The sequence below is a fragment of the Nematostella vectensis genome, chromosome 14 (assembly GCF_932526225.1).
Source record: "Nematostella vectensis chromosome 14, jaNemVect1.1, whole genome shotgun sequence".
In the NCBI taxonomy this organism is placed as follows: Eukaryota; Metazoa; Cnidaria; class Anthozoa; order Actiniaria; family Edwardsiidae; genus Nematostella; species Nematostella vectensis.
The window spans coordinates 5,357,377-5,378,998 of record NC_064047.1 but is presented as its reverse complement, the minus strand read 5'-3'; the positions used below and the strand labels follow the sequence as shown (position 1 = coordinate 5,378,998).

The following is a 21,622-nucleotide window of genomic DNA, read 5'->3' as shown; positions in this document are numbered from 1 at the left end:
TTTAGAGCGGATGGCCTGTTTAATATCCCGGATTATAATAGATTCTTTTTTAACGGTTGAGGTTTCCGTCGGACCTCCGAGAGTAAACTGGTGACAATGCCTGCCTCGTACCCAGGCGCTTACTAGCGTTACTGGACTAAGCGCGCAGGGGTGCTTGGGTAGAACGAACCTTCCCTTGGTCCTTTGCACCAGCGCTAAACCTTCCCATGACTCATTGTGCTCACTAGTATATCTTTCACGTGTTTTTAAAGACTTGAGACGCCTGGGTACGAGGCGGTGACAATGCGGCTTTTAATAATCTCGTTCCTGACATGACAAATTCCTGTCTTCATTGTTGCAACCATGTCGCACAGAGAATTGAGACAACAAGGGCTCTATTCACCTGTGCTCCATTGCTCAAGCAAATATTTCTCAACTAATTCGATACTCGTCAAGAGTATCAAGCTTTTTTTGCTTGAGTAAAACCCAAAATGGTCGACTCTCACACGGAAAAAAGGCGTACTCGCCAGGACCCATTCAGTGCACTTATCCTTCAGTGCACATTTGCATTACAGGGGTAGAGGCGTGGTTAGGGGTGGGGTTAGGGACCACATGTACCCCCTACCACACCAACACACTCTTACCCCACCAAAAGGCGGTCTTTTCATATTGAAAAATATTCATGACTGGGCACCGCCAGTCTCTAAATCCTAATTATTCGACTGAAAAAAAAAAAGAATTCCAGATCAGATCAAAAGAATAAAACGAGCAGTGTCACGTGATTCTTATCGGGGAAATGAGTGGTATCACGTGGTTCTAATCCTGGACATGAGCATCTTGACATCATCACGTGAGGGCTGACGCAGTCGGATTAGTACAGGCCTGGGGCGAGTGCATACAAATGATACGTCCATTAAACACGTGACCATGCTCAGGTTCCTCTGGAATTGCTCCGTGTGCTACAAGCACAGATAAGAAAATAGTCAATACACACCCTAGCCTGCGAGCCGGCTCTCCTGTGTGTTTTCGTTGTTCAGGATCTCCGTGGCGCAAAAAATAAAGAGCGGGGGGAGGGGGAAAGGGAGGAGAGCTCTTTTGCTCGTCACAGGAATCCCGAGACCCCCAAAACAGGAATTTCCAAATTAACACACTTGGAGAGTCGGCTAGCAGGTTATAAACACCCCTCCCTTTATCAGTAACAAAACAAAATACTTAATGAACAAAATATGGGTCATTCAGATAAAATTTACATGAGGTCTTCAGACTTCATTTTTAGATTTCGTATATGGTTATAGTGTCGGGCATCATGTTTACCCAGAAATTTTGACTTTTCAGGGCGATCTAGTGCAATAATTATCAACAGTAAGGGCTCGTACTAGTCAACGAGGATAGATACCAATTACTACCTGTTGTAGCGAGCGTCGAAGTTCAGTGTCTGGTGATTTTTTCGCTTCCTGCATCAGGTTCTAAAAGAGGGATAAATGGATAAGTGCACGAACTAAAGCAAAGCCTTAGCAGACCAAGTAAGATTGAGGGTGGGGGCGGGGGGTACAATACAGAAACAAAAAATATTTGGGGCACAGCAATCCCCTGCGCCTATACTTAGTCATTTCCTTATAGTTTTTGAAAATATTGGGGGGGGGGACACATGCCCCCAGTGCCCCACCCCTGCTACGGCCCTGTAAGACGTCCTATCCAGTCGCGTTTTCTGCGAGTATGCGGACGAACAGACTGGAATGCCTTTGTGCAGATTTCTGAATTCTCATTATTCACGGTGAAAACTTGATGTAACGATATGGTAATGGACCGCACAACTGCAATCAATTGGATGGGGTTCTATCCGGTCAACCAGATATAAAATTATGTATTATTATTAATTAGACTAATTATTACTAATTATTATTATTATTCATTTATTAGTTCTATAAGGTCCATCAGACATAATATGCTACTTGGTTAATTAACGATGGAATACATACTACTGATTAACCGAGCGCGAGGTCCGTTCTGAGAAATCTCAGCCCGCGGGCTTTTTTACAGACCGAGGCTGCAGGCCGAGAAGGAAAAGTGCTGAAGTGAAAGAAGAATCAAGCCACGAGTGCTCAACTCCAAAGTTCGAAATAACGAGTCGATTTGTAAAATGACCATCGAAAATTGCTTTTTACGCCGATTTTACCGACCTTTTACATGAAAACATCATTTCTTTTATGTTATTACCTTTAGATTAGTTGTCTTTACGGAAAATCGTCTTCAAACTCCCTGTGTTATGACAATTTCCCGCATGCAGGAAGTATTTTAATGAATATATCTTACTGTCTAAGGAGAATTCAAGTGAAAGAAACATCTGTACGATCAATTCGAGTGGAAAGCGACGATCAATTGGGACTAAATTATTTTACAAAATTGCTGGTAAAAATTCAGAGGATGTCTTTAATTAGAAGTTCTGCATTTGTGAATGATTAAAAGCATTGTGTGGAAATACAAACTGGATTTCACTGAATGGTCATTGCGAACAAAATCTTCACAAACATCAGCGAAACTCTCAGAAGCAACTGAAGAAAGGTAAACAAAAATGGAAATTATATTGAGGAAAATAATAAAATAAGATAAGTAAGCTTAAGCAAGTAACGACCGCGGTCGTTACAGGAGGATCCGGACCGCTCAACAGCCAATCAAAGTGCGCCATTCCACCGGAAGTGGTTGTTGCCATATAATAAAGGTCAATTAGACCGAGAAAGACGTAACAAATTCACGAGGACTTGTATCCTTAAAACACACACGAATGTTATTGCGTTCCATTAATTGTAGCAAATGTGGTAGATAATTCTTAAGAGAATATTTTACCTGAAAACTCTCAACGGGCATCTGAAGAAGCTCTGTCAGTACCTGACAAGAAACAAAATTATTTCAAAATGCTGTAACGGCCAACAAGGAACGTGTCTCAACAAATCTCAGTGTCTGAATTCTTGCTTGTGATTCGTCAGAAGACAATAAAAATAACACACAAATTACATTATTTGTGTGTTATTTTTTATTTTTATTAGTACGAACCTGACCTTACATTCGGCATGGAAGCATTGCACCATACGAATCTGACCTTACATTCGGCATGGAAGCATTGCACCATACGAATCTGACCTTACATTCGCCATAGAAGGATTGCGACATATGAATTGGGGATCAGATTCGGCATGGAAGCAGTGCGACATAAAAATCGGGCCTTACCTCAGCTCCCAGATCCATGTCCATCGCTGCTGTCCCATCATTCACCTTGACAGTGACGCACCAACCAGTTCCTGGTGTTTGGGAATGGTTTACAAGGGTGGAGACATAAGCCTGGAAAATGTTAGCAAGATTCAAGATGGTATTATCATGATATGCAATGAAAAGTGATTCAGAAAAACAGAATTCAAAAATAAAATTCAAAATCCATTTTAGCAGCTTCAAATACAGATATTTCAATATGAACAACAAACATTATTACTGACATAATCATGTTTTTAAACAGAAAAACTATTGCTGCAGTCTCAGTAAAATGTATGTTGCCTACAGATGGAAATTGCTTGATATTCTGTTGGAATTTATCAAGAGCACAAACCTTTATCCTGATGGTGATATCCTCCTGAAATGGCAGATGCTGCTCCACAGTCTTGAGATAGGTAAATGGCAGAGACTCAAGTGAATAAGAACGTCCCATACTTTCCATCTTGTCCAGTTTTGTTATTTGATCATTGGGTTTTATTACAGGATGATCAACATCAATCACCTCCATACCTTCCAACACCCCTTGTCTATCTTTTCCAAAAGTTGGATGTTTTTCTGATTTTGGATTGATACTGTTTCCAAAAGGGGGGGCATAAGCTTGCCTTTGCTTTTTACAGACCTGCTCAGAAATTTCATCTTCCGTATTAACCCTTTGTTTCATAGGGAATTTTCCCTTCGATGAATAATCAGTAATTCCAGTGTCCACTCCAAAGCTACAAACTCTTGAATTATCTTCTTTTCTCTTAATGGTTTTCTCACACAGTATAATGCTTCCATTATTTGTATTATCTAATTCGAAATCATCCAAATCTTGATCATCAATATTCTCAAACACATCCTGAAGTTCTTGAAGGTGAAGACTTGCAATGTTCTCTGATGCAGAATTCCTTATTGGTAGAGCTCCTTTCTCAAGTTGATCCAATTGATCAAAATCCAAATTCTCTTCTATGTCATCAGAAAATAGGTCCTCGTCTAATAACTCATTATCATCATCATCAAAATAATCAGTTCTTTCTCCCCAGGAATCGCATCTCTGAAGGCTTTTGCAGTGTGTTGTCTGCAGTTTACTTTTTCCAATAGATGTCCTTGTGTTTGGCCAGTTATTATTCACCCTTTCATTTCCTGGAATTTTTCCAGTAACTCTAAGGTTTGCACGAATACTAGAGTCTACACCAGGTGTGATCATTTGATGTTTGTTTTCAAAGAAATTCTGACAACTTCTTGCAGTACTTTTACAAAAGGTGTTTCTTGTTGATGACTGCATAGACACATTTTGAGTGTTCTTGTTTAATGGTTTGGAAGATGAGCTCTCTGCCTCATCTTCAAGTATTTGTACAACTGCTGGAGGTTCTGGCGGTTCTTGCCCTCTGCAATTATAAAGAAACCAGTGAAATATTAAAATTTTGCCTCAAGTTTAAGACTGTGCCTAACTTGCGAGACGAATGTTTTACTATCCTACTGAGCCCAGCAGAACAAGGCCCGCAATGTACTCACACTGATGTTTTAGAGACATAACAACAGGTATTCAAAATGGGTAATAAATATCCATTGTAAGCCACGTCTTTGTTATAATTTAATTCAAAACTCATAGCCATATTGTGAAAAAGTAAGGAAATAATCATCTAAAATCAAAGTTTTATACTTCATTGACTAAGTCTAATAGAAATTATGCAATAAATAAATAAAGTTGTGTTTTATTTCTACATACAGTACAGACGCATACACAGGGGGTGAGCAGGCACCCTGGCAGCCAAAAAGTGGGTCATTTCTAGGAATCTTAAAATAGTACCTATGACTGCACCCCCTACCCCCCTCCCCCCAGCCAATGGTACATGACTGCAGTAAGCAATTTAGCAGACAGATATTAATGCTTTATCATACTTTGTATTTTGCTAGGATGACAATACTAGTAGCTGACAGAGTGCCTTTAAATATTATAGATATTATAGATCAGTTCTCTTTTCATAGTAAACAAGACACTTGAGGAATATGTTTCTTGCATGCACCACATTAACACACATCAGGCCCGTACCCAGGTGGGGTGCAGGGGGTGCGGGGGGTGCGAACACAAGGTCCACTTTTGGTTCTCAATAGACGTGCTATTTGTAGACAAAACTATAAAGCATAAGATAGATCACTCTGGTATGTAGCTAAATCCGACAATAAACGTCCCATGAAGATACTGCAAAGGGTATGGTACCCCTCCCCCCCCCCGGAAAAATTAGGTCCACTTTTTCAGATTTTGCATCCCCCAATAAAAATCCTGGGTACGGGCCTGCACATGTACACAGAATAAGATGTTAGACCATCAGAATAGAACAAGGGTAATACATGCAATCTAAATTTAACAACAAAGTTGCCGGTTTTAGTAGGAGGTGCAACCAGTAAAATTATTAACTGAGAAAATATGATATATAAAACGATTATTCTTTTCAAAAAAGGTTAGGGCTGGGGCTTGTCTGTAATTTTTATTCTAAAGTGCTTACATGCTGCTGTGAAGTAAATTCCATGTTGAGTTGGTCTCCACTAGGCTTTCTGTGGATCCACCCAAAATGCGTACAAGACATTGTCTGGTCAGAAGTAACACGCCCAGCCTACAGGCAATCGGCCCTTGGATGATAACCTAAGATATTTCAGAATTCAAAAAATATTTCTATGGCTTCCATACAATGGACATTTCTCACATTCTGGACAGATTTCCCCTTTTTTAATATGTACACTAAATGTTTAAATAGGCCCGTAGCCAGGATTTTGAGCAGGGGGGGGGGTCCTTTAACCATTAAGTGGACCTTTTTCTCTACGAGGTAGCTCGTCCTACCTCGTAGTTGTACTGGCTATGGGCCTGGTAAAATTAGTCTCACTGAATGCTGTGATATTGAAATTCATACCTCGAAGACTTTGGCCTTTTCAGGGGATTTTTTTATAAACGCAGTAAGGGATTCTCTGTCTCATTTGTGTGAGTCAAGCATATTTGAAACATTTCACTGACATGTCCCTTTGTAAACATACTTTGGTTCCAGGAGGTGTCAATGCCTGCAAGGTAGGTATTGGCTGATATTCCATCGCCTGAATTTGCTGCCCACCATCAGAAAGCTGAAAAAACAACATCCGACTTGCCTTCACCTTTGGTTCCCACTGAAAAGGCAACAAAAATCATAGTCATAGAAGGACAACAATTTTTTGGCTTGTCCATACATGCCCGGTACAGGCTAGTTGAGGAATCAATGGGTATATAACCAGTTGAATACATATGGCAGTTGAATGAAACAAAACTTACATTGGTATGTTTCTTGTCCAAATGGCTTTCAGGGTCATCTTTTCCTTTAATTTTCATGATTTGTGAATACGCTGATTGTCCAACATTTATAACAGAATTAATCTGCAAAACAAATTCTACAGTTTCAAAGGGTTTGCGCTCAGCTAAACGAGGCAACCTCAAACAATACAAGATGGATTTCCAGAGCCAAACTAGCTAGTAATAAACAATTTATTGGCCCTAAAGCGTGTGACAGTATATATTTATTGAATAGGCTTCACCTGCAAGCAATAAGTTCCTTCTACCATCATAACCTCATCCTTGATTTGGGGTAAACTTGCCTCACCAATTTCTTGTAAGTCAGCTAATAAGAATTTGTCATATACCAGCTGATTTAACTGGTGCTGAGTAATAGAACGACCCTAAAACAGGAAGGAATTATTAGCACCGCAATATTGGAAAGAGGTACCTTGAGTATAAACCAATACATGGTGGAACCTGTTTTGATTAAGGAGTGATAAAATATACACTTTAAAGAAATAAACTCTACTGAGCCCCACATCCCCTGGGAGTGGGTTCCACCATACACTAGAACCACAGGTAGCCCAGACAATAGTTTTGAAGCTTGTTCATAGCTTGGAATCGGCTGTTCGTATTAGAGGTAAAACAAGTGGATTGTAGTGGTGAGTTTTTGTGAAATTTTGCCAATAGAATTGCCTTATAACTTAGAACACGTCTTGTTGTTGTCAAATGTATGTCTAATAACGATTTGGGGCAGTTTTCTTTGCGAAATATACAGCTTCACTCACCCTACTAAGGAAAGAGACAAGGTTGAAGGTTTCATTTTCGGTAGCACTCAAATACTTTTGAAATTCACAAGGAAAATACAAAAACCGAAACATTTTTATCTCGTAGACCTATGCCAGGGTACACTTACATTCGATATGTGGCAAAATATCAGAGCTAAACTATTTTCCCTGGCCGCTAGCCTTTTTTTAAACAAGTAAGCAGCCATTTGCCTCCTTGACTGAGGCCATTGGACAATTAGTTACGCTCGGCTGAACAGGGAACGAAGGTGTACTTTTTGTGTTGTCAAAGCCCATCCTTGTGACTAAATCTGTTCACCCTATTGGTAAAAAGGCTAAAAGATAATTTCAAACACTGAAACACTGAAGGTTTTAAACACTGAAACCTTCCTGGATAAATTTTGAAATTTGGAGGGTTAAAATCAAATTTCCCACCCTTTCCCGGGACCATAGGGCTAGGGGGGGGGGGGTGAATAGGTTCGCGGATCGGAGGATTCGGCCTCGAAATGATCACGGATTACGGATTTTGATGATTATTTCAGCGGATTGGCGGATTTTGGAAATATGGTGGATCACGGACCTGTTGACAATTTGGGCGCGGATTTTGAATTTTGGCTGGTTTTGACGATCCAATGTAGGATTTGAAATGAATTTTAATCGATGCTATTGTTTATCTGTCAAACCATGCGGATCTAAAAATATCTGCGGATCCACGGATTTGCCCCGAAAATGTAGCAAATCGGCGGATTTACCGACCCCTATTCACCCCCCCCCCCCCCTAGGGGGTTTTCTATTTTCGATTTCTCCTGCTACACGCTACAACGAAGGCGTTCGTAAGAACACTCATCAAATAGTATTTATATAAGCATTCTCTTGAAGTTTGACGTTTTGTTATTAAAGTGCAAAAAACTATACCACGTCTTCAGTGTTTATCAACATGAACCTTGCTGTTGTGATAGACCATCTTGTTAGGTTGATACATTACCACAAGACAAGCGTAAATTCCATTACACAGAGACCTTGAACTTATCCAATGAATACACTTACACTATTTGTTCTTTTGATGAAGTCTATGCATTCATCAAGCCAGCCCTGACGTACATTCGCGTGGTAGTTTTCTCTCAACCACAGCAAAGTATTTCGAGCTGAATTTGCCGCCATTTTGGATTTCTATCTGGCTGCAATGCATTATGGGGCATTGAATGTGTGAGGGCTATAATATAAAAGGTGCGAGTTCTTATATAATTTCCCTCTGCGTATATGGGATGAGCCGGTATATTGATTGTCAATAATATACAACTTATCTGCAACATGATAAAAATCACATAGGCACTTTTTATTGGGACAAGAATAAGATAGTCTTGATTGTTTGGGTTACCTGTTGCTCACGGTCAAATTAAAAGAGCCTGGGGCATTAGGGCGCACATTTGGCCGTCAAGATGAAACCGGAGCCCCTACCCCCCTCCCCCACCAAAAAAGAGCAAACTGACAACAGCAACAACAAGAAAAAATAACAGCAACTACGCCCTTTCACCACCAATTCCTTCCAATATCTCGCGGGATTTAAATACTTTAATTTCGCCGACATTTTCTTGGCACATTCACTTCTATTAGCGAAGAGAAAAGTGTGTTTATTTCGCGAAGTTACGGTTCAAGTTGTTTGCTTTTTTACTTTTACAAAGAAATTGTACGTTACTATTTAATACCAAAAAATCATTGCTTACATTCGCCGTTTGATCGACGATGTTGACCAAGATTAAGTCCCCCCACTGAAAGTGTGGATCGTCCAGTCCTCTTGACGTTAATAATGCTGAGCACGGAATCTCAACCACATAGTGTACGTTTTGCCATAGGAAAGCATTATTTAAAAAGAATTAAACAAATCCAAATATTGTAGCAGTTTTGTGACATGCTATTTTATTTTTGAAGATTAAAATACACTGAAAATACAAAAAAGGTTATATGAATCTATAACTGCTTTCCTGCTATCTCTGGCTCTAGGAATTTCTTCAGACAGAAAGTTTTGTCCTGCCTTCTTGCTATCTCTTGTTCTGGCATCCCTTCAGCCAGAAAGCCATACAAACAGTTATATCGTTATGTTTGATCTGGTTTGCTTATTTTCCCCGGAAGTATTAAATTTTACCTTTAAAAAACCGACATTTCAGACCAAGAGTTAATATAAGTTAAACCATACAATAGTGGAGCTTGTCTTGTGCTTTTAGGGCCGCAAGGGGGTGCGGGCCCCAATAAAAAATTACAAGGAATTAAAAAAGTAGTGTGGCTGTACACCCAAATATTTTCTCGATGTTTCGGTATCGTGCCGGCGGGGAGGGGGGGGGCATGATATGGGCTATACGGGGACGTGGCGCTGGACAGGGTATGATTTTTGACCTCTCTGTCCAAAACAGGGTTAACATTTCGGGCCTCTCTGTCCTGAACAGGGTATGTATTTCAGGCCTCTCTGTCATGAATAGGATACATAATTTCAAGCAAGGCTGTGCTAAACAGGGCACCGATTTCGTTGCCTTGCTAAAATTCGTAACCACTGATCCCGCCGCCGATCTGATTGCCTTGCTTCCTCTCACTTGCTAACAGGGTCCTAAAATTGAGGGTGTTGTCCTAGACAGGGTCAGGTTTCAAAACCCCCAGCGGCACCCCTAAACCCAAACAAAGACTGAGTACCCCCCCCCCCCCAGGGGGGTATCGTGCCATCTCCCCCTTCTTCCAATTTTCTGAGGCCTGCTACAGCACTGGCTTTTGAATACTGGCTCCCCGGTTTGGTAGGTGGGTGAGCTCGACCAAGTCTCTCGTGATTCTAAGTAAGCAGTGAGTCTAAGGAGTCGTCAACACGGATTCAAAAAAATCCGGATTCGTTTCGCCGAAAACGCATCACTTGATTCGCATCCACACTATCGTTTTCGCATCGTGTTCGCCTGGATCCAGCCGTCCACACTAACACGGATTCAAACGTTTGAAAACGCAGATACAGGGTGACGTCATTTTTATTATATGCGCATGCTTAAAGCAGCGCGCGACTGCGATATGACGCCATCGTTTTCATTTCGATACGGATTCGACCGTCCACACTACGGACACTACGAAGTATACGGATTCGTTTTGATTCACTTTCGACGGCCTTTCTAAAAGTATCCGGATTCGCTGGATCCAGCGCGCGTGTTAGTGTGGACAGAAGGCCTAAAGCTATCAATTTAGTATACGGATTCAATCGAATCCGTGTTAGTGTGCAGTGGTCGGCCCCTAAGTAAGCAGTTTCTTTGTAAATCGTGGACTTGCTCACGGGTGCACCTCTTGGATGTATGCTGATATGACAGCGGGGCCATTATATCTTGTTTTTCTCGCTTGTTTAATCCATGGCTTACTCCCCCCTTTGTAGCCAATCAGTGCCCAAGACTCCCGATACCCAAGGGGGAGCACTGGTTCTACAGCACCCACACTTGCGAGAGCAGAGGCCGCGGGACCTCCATACGTTTCGCCAGAATCAAGGACTGAGACGAGAACGATCATGTTATTAGGTAGTGAATTAAGGTAGTTAGCCATATTGTTGCCGGAACCTGAATGTCCGTATGTATCAAAAGATCTTGAAGAATGAAGCGCGCCCGTTGGATAGAGGGCCACAATATTGTGTCCTCGTGACTGAAACGAAACAAGCGAGGATATTAGAAGACTCAACCTTGCCTACTGGGCCCCTATGAAGAGTCCCGTCATGTTGCCCATAATAGCAATCCTGCGATACTTAGAAAAATAGTGAGGGCATTTTAGACCGGATTGCTGTTATTGCAGTTCCCCTTGATATGAAGAGCAAATCAAGCAAAAAAAAGCAGGACGAGAAATTATGGAGGTAAGGGGAATTCTATGACAATTACGTATAGGGGGGTTACCTGCCCAATCGCCTTAGAAAAAAAAAGCAAAACAAACAAATAAGCTCGGATCAAAAAGTAAAATAGTTCATATCAAGAAATCATTGCTTACAGGCACAGGCCCTAGATTGACATTGTTCACCATGATCGAGTTCCCCCACTGAAAGTATGGGTCATCCAGTCCCCTTGACGTTATACTGATACTGATGTACTTAGCTGTAGAAAAGAAATTCTCATATCAGCAAAGCTTTATCAGAGTGAATGTAATAGTTTACTTCAGGACATTTCAAATCCTGTTGTCAGCTGCTATTATTTTAGCCATAAGCCCTCGCCTTGGTTGAGACTCGCTCGTGCTCTCGCTCGTCCCTCGTGCTATCACGTTTTGTATAACGCCTCGTTAAAGTTCTTAAAAGTGTTCAAATCCGAAGCCACTACAGGAAATATAACAGATATAAAAATAAAATGAATAGAAGCGCTTGATTGCAGGCGTGCGGAAGATCTGAGGCTGTGATTTATCATATACATCTGTGGCGTTCCCGGCCTAGCGCGGAGCTCGGATTCATGAAAGGAAACCATTACCGTGTGTACGAGAATTCAACTTTACTGCATTCATACGTATCTAGTGATAACTAGGCGAATAAATAGCGAAATTTGCACATAAACAAATCCTCCTGCACACGAAAGAAGACTATTAAATGAAAATTCAGAAAACTACCTACGTTATTCCCCTCTTAATATAATTATTCAATTCCATAAACCGATCTAATTCCGTCGTAAGTTTATCTAGTGTCCTTTGTTCACAGTATTTTCTAGAACAAAACTGCGAGCGTAGATTAAGAAGTCCGGGCAGAAGCACCAGGGGGCGGTTATTTTCGTGATACGTGAACTGCCTTTTGTGTTTATCGTGAATCGTGAAAAGGACAAATTGTAAACCGTGATCCGTGATTGCTACCTTGGCAGTGATTCGTGAATGGCTAAATTCGATCAGCGTGAATCGTGATCTATGCTTGTGAATCTTGATTTCCAAGTAAAGATTGATTCTTGTCTTCAGTTTATCGTGAAACGTGATTTCCAATTTTGAAACACATGAAACGTGCAGGGATCCTCACGCTAACCGCCCCTTAAGCACAAGTCTCGGCTGTCTGTCAGAAGCGAATGATCGTTAAACAGAAACAATCATAATTCAAAGAACAACACAACCTCAACGAAACAAGTAACGAGACAGGATTGATGAGATTTCGGACACTATAAGACTCGTGAGTACTGCAAAGACAGTTATAGTGCTACAGGGCCGTAGCAGGGGGGTCACTAGAGCACGTGCCCCCTCCCCCCTCAAAATTTCCAAAATGTATAAGAAAATAATCAGTAGGGACGTGGCCCCAATGTTTCCAATCATTCGAGGCCTGCTACGTGTTATGTGCTATATCGAGCCTCGAGCCACGTAGCAGGGAATCAAAGAAGCACATTCTACGTTATACGATTTCATGCCAATGTAAAAGAAACAGCCGCGAACTTTTTCTATAGCCAATTAATGTTTTCACGCCAAAATTGAACGCAGTGGAAATATGCCCGACAGTCGTCCAAAGGTCCAAAATGGACTAAATGCCCGAAAGTTTTCAATTTATTCAAATAACCAAGTAAATTCTCGGCCTACAGAGTTCAAATTATTCTATATTTGTTGAGAAAGGGCAAGCCAATCTAAGGTGAGCTTTGTTGTCGGTATTGAATGTTTTCTGTTGTCTCTGGACAATATAAAACCGTAATTCTAGTGCCACTATGCTGCTAAATGTCGGTAGCTTTCAATTTGCTAAAATATCACGGTAAATTGTCAACCTTGTGAGTTTAAAGTAGTATATAATAGTTTAGAAAGGTCAAGCTAATCTGAATTGAGCTTTTTTTTTTGGAATTGAATGTTTTTTCTTGCTTGTAATATAGTGATTTTATCAAAGTGTTCGTTAAGCGTGGAATGTCTATTGCCGTGCTTTCCCGTTTTCAATAGGACTTTTTGCATTGACACTAACCCTGGCATGTGTGCCCATTTCCAGTATATCCCGCGTTGCAGGCGCACGTGAACGACCCAACGGTATTGGTGCACGCAGCATTGATTGAGCACGTGTGAGATCCATCTGCACATTCATTGGTATCTATAGATAAATAAAGTACATGGGTATTTAAAAGCGAAGTTAATAATAATGATGATAATGAAGATAATGATGATGATGATGATATTTAATATCTTTTAGCGCAAATAACATCCAGGGTTAGGATCAAATGCGCTTAAGTTGTAAGACAGGGCCTGGAATTTAAAGTTCTTGTGACCTTTCGCTGTAACAATCTAGCAAAAACAAGCACAGTTAAGCTATCAAAAATCTAATAATGTTCATTTTTCAGGACGTGAAAAAAGTGATTGAATCGGGGCATCCTTTTCTGATTTTGCGGGAATATCTAAAACAGCACATTTTTCTGAGACATACAAAAATAAGAAACATACAAAAATAAAATAGGCCTACTACCAAAAAAAATAATAAAAAGAAAGCTGCAACTTCGGAAATACTTATAACTCAGTGGTTTAATTTTGTATAGAACAGTGATCATAGGTTATAATATCATGCACGTGCCCCCTCCCCACTCAGTATTTCCAAAAAGTATAAGAAAATAATCAGTAGAGACGATTCGAGGGAATCAGAGAAGCACATTCGACTCTGAGCCCTAAGAAGCATTAGACAAGGACGTTTTGCCACCCAGACCCCTTAAATTTGACAGTTACTTGATTGCTTTATCCTTATGTTTATACGATTTCATGCTAATGGAAAAGAAACAGGCGCGAACTTTTTCTATAGCCAATTAATGTTTTCACGCCAAAATTGAACGCAGTGGAAATATGCCCGACAGTCGGTAAAGGTCCAAAATGGACTGAATGCCCGACTGTTTTCAATTTATTCAAATAACCAAGTAAATTCTCGGCCTACAGAGTTCAAATTATTCTATATTTGTTGAGAAAGGGCAAGCCAATCTGAGGTGAGCTTTGTTGTCGGTATTGAATGTTTTCTGTTGTCTCTGTACACTATAAAATCGTAATTCTAGTGCCACTTACACTATGCTGCTAAATGTCGGTAGTTCTCAATTTGCTAAAATATAACGGTAAATTGTCAACCTTGTGAGTTTAAAGTATTGTATAATAGTTTAGAAAGGTCAAGCTAATCTGAATTGAGCTTTTTTTGGAATTGAATGTTTTTTCTTGCTTGTTATATAGTGATTTTATCAAAGTGTTCGTTAAGCATGAAATGTCTATTGCCGTGCTTTCCCGTTTTCAATAGGACTTTTTGCATTGACACTAACCCTGGCATGTGTGCCCATTTCCAGTATATCCCGCGTTGCAGGCGCACGTGAACGACCCAACGGTATTGGTGCACGCAGCATTGATTGAGCAAGTGTGAGATCCATCTACACATTCATTGGTATCTATAGATAAATAAAGTACATGGGTATTTAAAAGCGAAGTTAATAATAATGATGATAATGATGATGATGATAATATTTAATAACTTTTAGCGCAAATAACATCCAGAGTTATGATCAAATGCGCTTAAGTTGTAAGACAGGGCCTGGAATTTAAAGTTCTTGTGACCTTTCGCTGTAACAATCTAGCAAAAACAAGCACAGTTAAGCTATCAAAAATCTAATAATGTTCATTTTTCAGGACGTGAAAAAAGTGATTAAATCGGGGGCATCGTTTTCTGATTTGGCGGGAATATCTAAAACAGCACATTTTTCTGAGACATACAAAAATAAAAAACATACAAAAATAAAATAGGCCTACTACCAAAAAGATAATAAAAAGAAAGCTGCAACTTCGGAAATGCTTATAACTCAGTGGTTTAATTTTGTATAGAACAGTGATCATAGGTTATAATATCATGCACGTGCCCCCTCCCCACTCAATATTTCCAAAAAGTATAAGAAAATAATCAGTAGAGACGATTCGAGGGAATCAGAGAAGCACATTCGACTCTGAGCCCTGAGAAGCATTAGACAAGGACGTTTTGCCAACCAGACCCCTTAAATTTGACAGTTACTTGATTGCTTTATCCTTATGTTTATACGATTTCATGCCAATGGAAAAGAAACAGGCGCGAACTTTTTCTATAGCCAATTAATGTTTTCACGCCAAAATTGAACGCAGTGGAAATATGCCCGACAGTCGGTAAAGGTCCACAATGGACTGAATGCCCGACTGTTTTCAATTTATTCAAATAGCCAACTAAATTCTCGGCCTACTGATTTCAAATTATTCTATATTTGTTGAGAAAGGGCAAGCCAATCTAAGGTGAGCTTTGTTGTCGGTATTGAATGTTTTCTGTTGTCTCTGGACAATATAAAACCGTAATTCTAGTGCCACTATGCTGCTAAATGTCGGTAGCTTTCAATTTGCTAAAATATCACGGTAAATTGTCAACCTTGTGAGTTTAAAGTAGTATATAATAGTTTAGAAAGGTCAAGCTAATCTGAATTGAGCTTTTTTTTTTGGAATTGAATGTTTTTTCTTGCTTGTTATATAGTGATTTTATCAAAGTGTTCGTTAAGCGTGGAATGTCTATTGCCGTGCTTTCCCGTTTTCAATAGGACTTTTTGCATTGACACTAACCCTGGCATGTGTGCCCATTTCCAGTATATCCCGCGTTGCAGGCGCACGTGAACGACCCAACGGTATTGGTGCACGCAGCATTGATTGAGCAAGTGTGAGATCCATCTGCACATTCATTGGTATCTATAGATAAATAAAGTACATGGGTATTTAAAAGCGAAGTTAATAATAATGATGATAATGAAGATAATGATGATGATGATGATATTTAATATCTTTTAGCGCAAATAACATCCAGGGTTAGGATCAAATGCGCTTAAGTTGTAAGACAGGGCCTGGAATTTAAAGTTCTTGTGACCTTTCGCTGTAACAATCTAGCAAAAACAAGCACAGTTAAGCTATCAAAAATCTAATAATGTTCATTTTTCAGGACGTGAAAAAAATGATTAAATCGGGGCATCCTTTTCTGATTTGGCGGGAATATCTAAAACAGCACATTTTTCTGAGACATACAAAAATAAGAAACATACAAAAATAAAATAGGCCTACTACCAAGAAAAATAATAAAAAGAAAGCTGCAACTTCGGAAATACTTATAACTCAGTGGTTTAATTTTGTATAGAACAGTGATCATAGGTTATAATATCATGCACGTGCCCCCTCCCCACTCAATATTTCCAAAAAGTATAAGAAAATAATCAGTAGAGACGATTCGAGGGAATCAGAGAAGCACATTCGACTCTGAGCCCTAAGAAGCATTAGACAAGGACGTTTTGCCACCCAGACCCCTTAAATTTGACAGTTACTTGATTGCTTTATCCTTATGTTTATACGATTTCATGCTAATGGAAAAGAAACAGGCGCGAACTTTTTCTATAGCCAATTAATGTTTTCACGCCAAAATTGAACGCAGTGGAAATATGCCCGACAGTCGGTAAAGGTCCAAAATGGACTGAATGCCCGACTGTTTTCAATTTATTCAAATAACCAAGTAAATTCTCGGCCTACAGAGTTCAAATTATTCTATATTTGTTGAGAAAGGGCAAGCCAATCTGAGGTGAGCTTTGTTGTCGGTATTGAATGTTTTCTGTTGTCTCTGTACACTATAAAATCGTAATTCTAGTGCCACTTACACTATGCTGCTAAATGTCGGTAGTTCTCAATTTGCTAAAATATAACGGTAAATTGTCAACCTTGTGAGTTTAAAGTATTGTATAATAGTTTAGAAAGGTCAAGCTAATCTGAATTGAGCTTTTTTTGGAATTGAATGTTTTTTCTTGCTTGTTATATAGTGATTTTATCAAAGTGTTCGTTAAGCATGAAATGTCTATTGCCGTGCTTTCCCGTTTTCAATAGGACTTTTTGCATTGACACTAACCCTGGCATGTGTGCCCATTTCCAGTATATCCCGCGTTGCAGGCGCACGTGAACGACCCAACGGTATTGGTGCACGCAGCATTGATTGAGCAAGTGTGAGATCCATCTACACATTCATTGGTATCTATAGATAAATAAAGTACATGGGTATTTAAAAGCGAAGTTAATAATAATGATGATAATGATGATGATGATAATATTTAATAACTTTTAGCGCAAATAACATCCAGAGTTATGATCAAATGCGCTTAAGTTGTAAGACAGGGCCTGGAATTTAAAGTTCTTGTGACCTTTCGCTGTAACAATCTAGCAAAAACAAGCACAGTTAAGCTATCAAAAATCTAATAATGTTCATTTTTCAGGACGTGAAAAAAGTGATTAAATCGGGGGCATCGTTTTCTGATTTGGCGGGAATATCTAAAACAGCACATTTTTCTGAGACATACAAAAATAAAAAACATACAAAAATAAAATAGGCCTACTACCAAAAAGATAATAAAAAGAAAGCTGCAACTTCGGAAATGCTTATAACTCAGTGGTTTAATTTTGTATAGAACAGTGATCATAGGTTATAATATCATGCACGTGCCCCCTCCCCACTCAATATTTCCAAAAAGTATAAGAAAATAATCAGTAGAGACGATTCGAGGGAATCAGAGAAGCACATTCGACTCTGAGCCCTGAGAAGCATTAGACAAGGACGTTTTGCCAACCAGACCCCTTAAATTTGACAGTTACTTGATTGCTTTATCCTTATGTTTATACGATTTCATGCCAATGGAAAAGAAACAGGCGCGAACTTTTTCTATAGCCAATTAATGTTTTCACGCCAAAATTGAACGCAGTGGAAATATGCCCGACAGTCGGTAAAGGTCCACAATGGACTGAATGCCCGACTGTTTTCAATTTATTCAAATAGCCAACTAAATTCTCGGCCTACTGATTTCAAATTATTCTATATTTGTTGAGAAAGGGCAAGCCAATCTAAGGTGAGCTTTGTTGTCGGTATTGAATGTTTTCTGTTGTCTCTGGACAATATAAAACCGTAATTCTAGTGCCACTATGCTGCTAAATGTCGGTAGCTTTCAATTTGCTAAAATATCACGGTAAATTGTCAACCTTGTGAGTTTAAAGTAGTATATAATAGTTTAGAAAGGTCAAGCTAATCTGAATTGAGCTTTTTTTTTTGGAATTGAATGTTTTTTCTTGCTTGTTATATAGTGATTTTATCAAAGTGTTCGTTAAGCGTGGAATGTCTATTGCCGTGCTTTCCCGTTTTCAATAGGACTTTTTGCATTGACACTAACCCTGGCATGTGTGCCCATTTCCAGTATATCCCGCGTTGCAGGCGCACGTGAACGACCCAACGGTATTGGTGCACGCAGCATTGATTGAGCAAGTGTGAGATCCATCTGCACATTCATTGGTATCTATAGATAAATAAAGTACATGGGTATTTAAAAGCGAAGTTAATAATAATGATGATAATGAAGATAATGATGATGATGATGATATTTAATATCTTTTAGCGCAAATAACATCCAGGGTTAGGATCAAATGCGCTTAAGTTGTAAGACAGGGCCTGGAATTTAAAGTTCTTGTGACCTTTCGCTGTAACAATCTAGCAAAAACAAGCACAGTTAAGCTATCAAAAATCTAATAATGTTCATTTTTCAGGACGTGAAAAAAATGATTAAATCGGGGCATCCTTTTCTGATTTGGCGGGAATATCTAAAACAGCACATTTTTCTGAGACATACAAAAATAAGAAACATACAAAAATAAAATAGGCCTACTACCAAGAAAAATAATAAAAAGAAAGCTGCAACTTCGGAAATACTTATAACTCAGTGGTTTAATTTTGTATAGAACAGTGATCATAGGTTATAATATCATGCACGTGCCCCCTCCCCACTCAATATTTCCAAAAAGTATAAGAAAATAATCAGTAGAGACGATTCGAGGGAATCAGAGAAGCACATTCGACTCTGAGCCCTAAGAAGCATTAGACAAGGACGTTTTGCCACCCAGACCCCTTAAATTTGACAGTTACTTGATTGCTTTATCCTTATGTTTATACGATTTCATGCTAATGGAAAAGAAACAGGCGCGAACTTTTTCTATAGCCAATTAATGTTTTCACGCCAAAATTGAACGCAGTGGAAATATGCCCGACAGTCGGTAAAGGTCCAAAATGGACTGAATGCCCGACTGTTTTCAATTTATTCAAATAACCAAGTAAATTCTCGGCCTACAGAGTTCAAATTATTCTATATTTGTTGAGAAAGGGCAAGCCAATCTGAGGTGAGCTTTGTTGTCGGTATTGAATGTTTTCTGTTGTCTCTGTACACTATAAAATCGTAATTCTAGTGCCACTTACACTATGCTGCTAAATGTCGGTAGTTCTCAATTTGCTAAAATATAACGGTAAATTGTCAACCTTGTGAGTTTAAAGTATTGTATAATAGTTTAGAAAGGTCAAGCTAATCTGAATTGAGCTTTTTTTGGAATTGAATGTTTTTTCTTGCTTGTTATATAGTGATTTTATCAAAGTGTTCGTTAAGCATGAAATGTCTATTGCCGTGCTTTCCCGTTTTCAATAGGACTTTTTGCATTGACACTAACCCTGGCATGTGTGCCCATTTCCAGTATATCCCGCGTTGCAGGCGCACGTGAACGACCCAACGGTATTGGTGCACGCAGCATTGATTGAGCAAGTGTGAGATCCATCTACACATTCATTGGTATCTATAGATAAATAAAGTACATGGGTATTTAAAAGCGAAGTTAATAATAATGATGATAATGATGATGATGATAATATTTAATAACTTTTAGCGCAAATAACATCCAGAGTTATGATCAAATGCGCTTAAGTTGTAAGACAGGGCCTGGAATTTAAAGTTCTTGTGACCTTTCGCTGTAACAATCTAGCAAAAACAAGCACAGTTAAGCTATCAAAAATCTAATAATGTTCATTTTTCAGGACGTGAAAAAAGTGATTAAATCGGGGGCATCGTTTTCTGATTTGGCGGGAATATCTAAAACAGCACATTTTTCTGAGACATACAAAAATAAAAAACATACAAAAATAAAATAGGCCTACTACCAAAAAGATAATAAAAAGAAAGCTGCAACTTCGGAAATACTTATAACTCAGTGGTTTAATTTTGTATAGAACAGTGATCATAGGTTATAATATCATGCACGTGCCCCCTCCCCACTCAATATTTCCAAAAAGTATAAGAAAATAATCAGTAGAGACGATTCGAGGGAATCAGAGAAGCACATTCGACTCTGAGCCCTGAGAAGCATTAGACAAGGACGTTTTGCCAACCAGACCCCTTAAATTTGACAGTTACTTGATTGCTTTATCCTTATGTTTATACGATTTCATGCCAATGGAAAAGAAACAGGCGCGAACTTTTTCTATAGCCAATTAATGTTTTCACGCCAAAATTGAACGCAGTGGAAATATGCCCGACAGTCGGTAAAGGTCCACAATGGACTGAATGCCCGACTGTTTTCAATTTATTCAAATAACCAACTAAATTCTCGGCCTACTGATTTCAAATTATTCTATATTTGTTGAGAAAGGGCAAGCTAATCTGAGGTGAGCTTTGTTGTCGGTATTGAATGTTTTCTGTTGTCTCTGTACACTATAAAATCGTAATTCTAGTGCCACTTACACTATGCTGCTAAATGTCGGTAGTTCTGAATTTGCTAAAATATCACGTTAAATTATCAACCTTTAAATGTATTATATAATAGTTAAGAAAGGTCAAGCTAATCTGAATTGAGCTTTTCTTTTCGGAATTGAATGTTTTTTCTTGCTTGTTATAAAGTGATTTTATCGAAGTGTCCGTTAAGCATGAAATGTCTATTGCCGTGCTTTCCCGTTTTCAATAGGACTTTTTGCATTACACTAACCCTGGCATGTGTGCCCATTTCCAGTATATCCCGCGTTGCAGGCGCACGTGAACGACCCAACGGTATTGGTGCACGCAGCATTGATTGAGCACGTGTGAGATCCATCTGTACATTCATTGGTATCTATAGATAAATAAAGTACATTGGTATTTAAAAGCAAAGTTAATAATAATAATAAAAATATTTAATATCTGTTAGCATTATAACATTCTGTTTTGGAAGATGGGAATGCGTCCTAAAATCAATGTAATAGTTAATACATTTTAGGGTACTTTCGAACTTGAAACGTTCGATGTTCGACTTGAAAGTGTTCTATTCAGGGGCAGATCTAGCTTTTCGCGAAAAGGGGGTTTGTTTCAGAGACAAAGGTGGGAGGGGTTATTTTTTTTTACATATGGCTTCCTGGTAGTTCAAAGGGGGATAAACCCTCTAACGCCCCTAGATCTGCTACTGCTATTAATAACAAAAGTTATCGTGAGGTACCGCCATTATGAAACCATGGATCAAAGTATTGTAAGATTTCAAATTATTTCTGGCTGTTGTCGAA

At 39.1% G+C, this 21,622-nt stretch overlaps 2 protein-coding genes across 5 annotated transcripts in view; both read right to left on the bottom strand.

The window, feature by feature from the left end:
* Positions 1 to 21,622, bottom strand: part of LOC5504737 (fibulin-1) — a 61,345-nt gene that overhangs the window by 33,290 nt on the left and 6,433 nt on the right. For 3 of the 4 annotated variants that reach the window (XM_048721378.1, XM_048721379.1, XM_048721381.1), the window contains exons 3-9: positions 21,076 to 21,198; positions 19,771 to 19,893; positions 18,453 to 18,575; positions 17,147 to 17,269; positions 15,829 to 15,951; positions 14,523 to 14,645; positions 13,205 to 13,327 (exon numbers count right to left, since the gene is read on the bottom strand). In XM_048721378.1, coding sequence (XP_048577335.1) covers positions 13,205 to 13,327; positions 14,523 to 14,645; positions 15,829 to 15,951; positions 17,147 to 17,269; positions 18,453 to 18,575; positions 19,771 to 19,893; positions 21,076 to 21,198 — 861 coding nt within the window. Of the gene's footprint in view, positions 1 to 9,194; positions 10,960 to 11,295; positions 11,400 to 13,204; positions 13,328 to 14,522; positions 14,646 to 15,828; positions 15,952 to 17,146; positions 17,270 to 18,452; positions 18,576 to 19,770; positions 19,894 to 21,075; positions 21,199 to 21,622 lie in introns of those variants that run through there. The other variant, XM_048721380.1, reaches the window with a different exon arrangement.
* Positions 243 to 8,511, bottom strand: LOC5502869 (recQ-mediated genome instability protein 1-like). Its single transcript, XM_048721382.1, has 10 exons — positions 8,353 to 8,511; positions 6,781 to 6,921; positions 6,521 to 6,622; positions 6,253 to 6,378; positions 5,730 to 5,866; positions 3,578 to 4,610; positions 3,205 to 3,315; positions 2,824 to 2,865; positions 1,386 to 1,445; positions 243 to 938 (listed from the first exon to the last, which is right to left on the bottom strand). Exons 1-10 carry the CDS (start codon positions 8,464 to 8,466, stop codon positions 786 to 788), a joined length of 2,019 nt encoding a protein of 672 aa, XP_048577339.1. The 5' UTR covers positions 8,467 to 8,511; the 3' UTR covers positions 243 to 785.

What these genes read in the sequence shown, in the direction of transcription:
- LOC5502869 (XM_048721382.1), bottom strand. Translation starts at nt 8,466, where the DNA reads ATGGCGGCAAATTCAGCTCGAAATACTTTGCTGTGGTTGAGAGAAAAC. An exon ending in AATTTACTTCACAGCAGCAT is followed by an intron (nt 4,611 to 5,729) that starts GTAAGCACTTTA and finishes TTATAATTGCAG; the next exon opens with AGGGCAAGAACCGCCAGAAC. An exon ending in ATATCACCATCAGGATAAAG is followed by an intron (nt 3,316 to 3,577) that starts GTTTGTGCTCTT and finishes AACATTTTCCAG; the next exon opens with GCTTATGTCTCCACCCTTGT.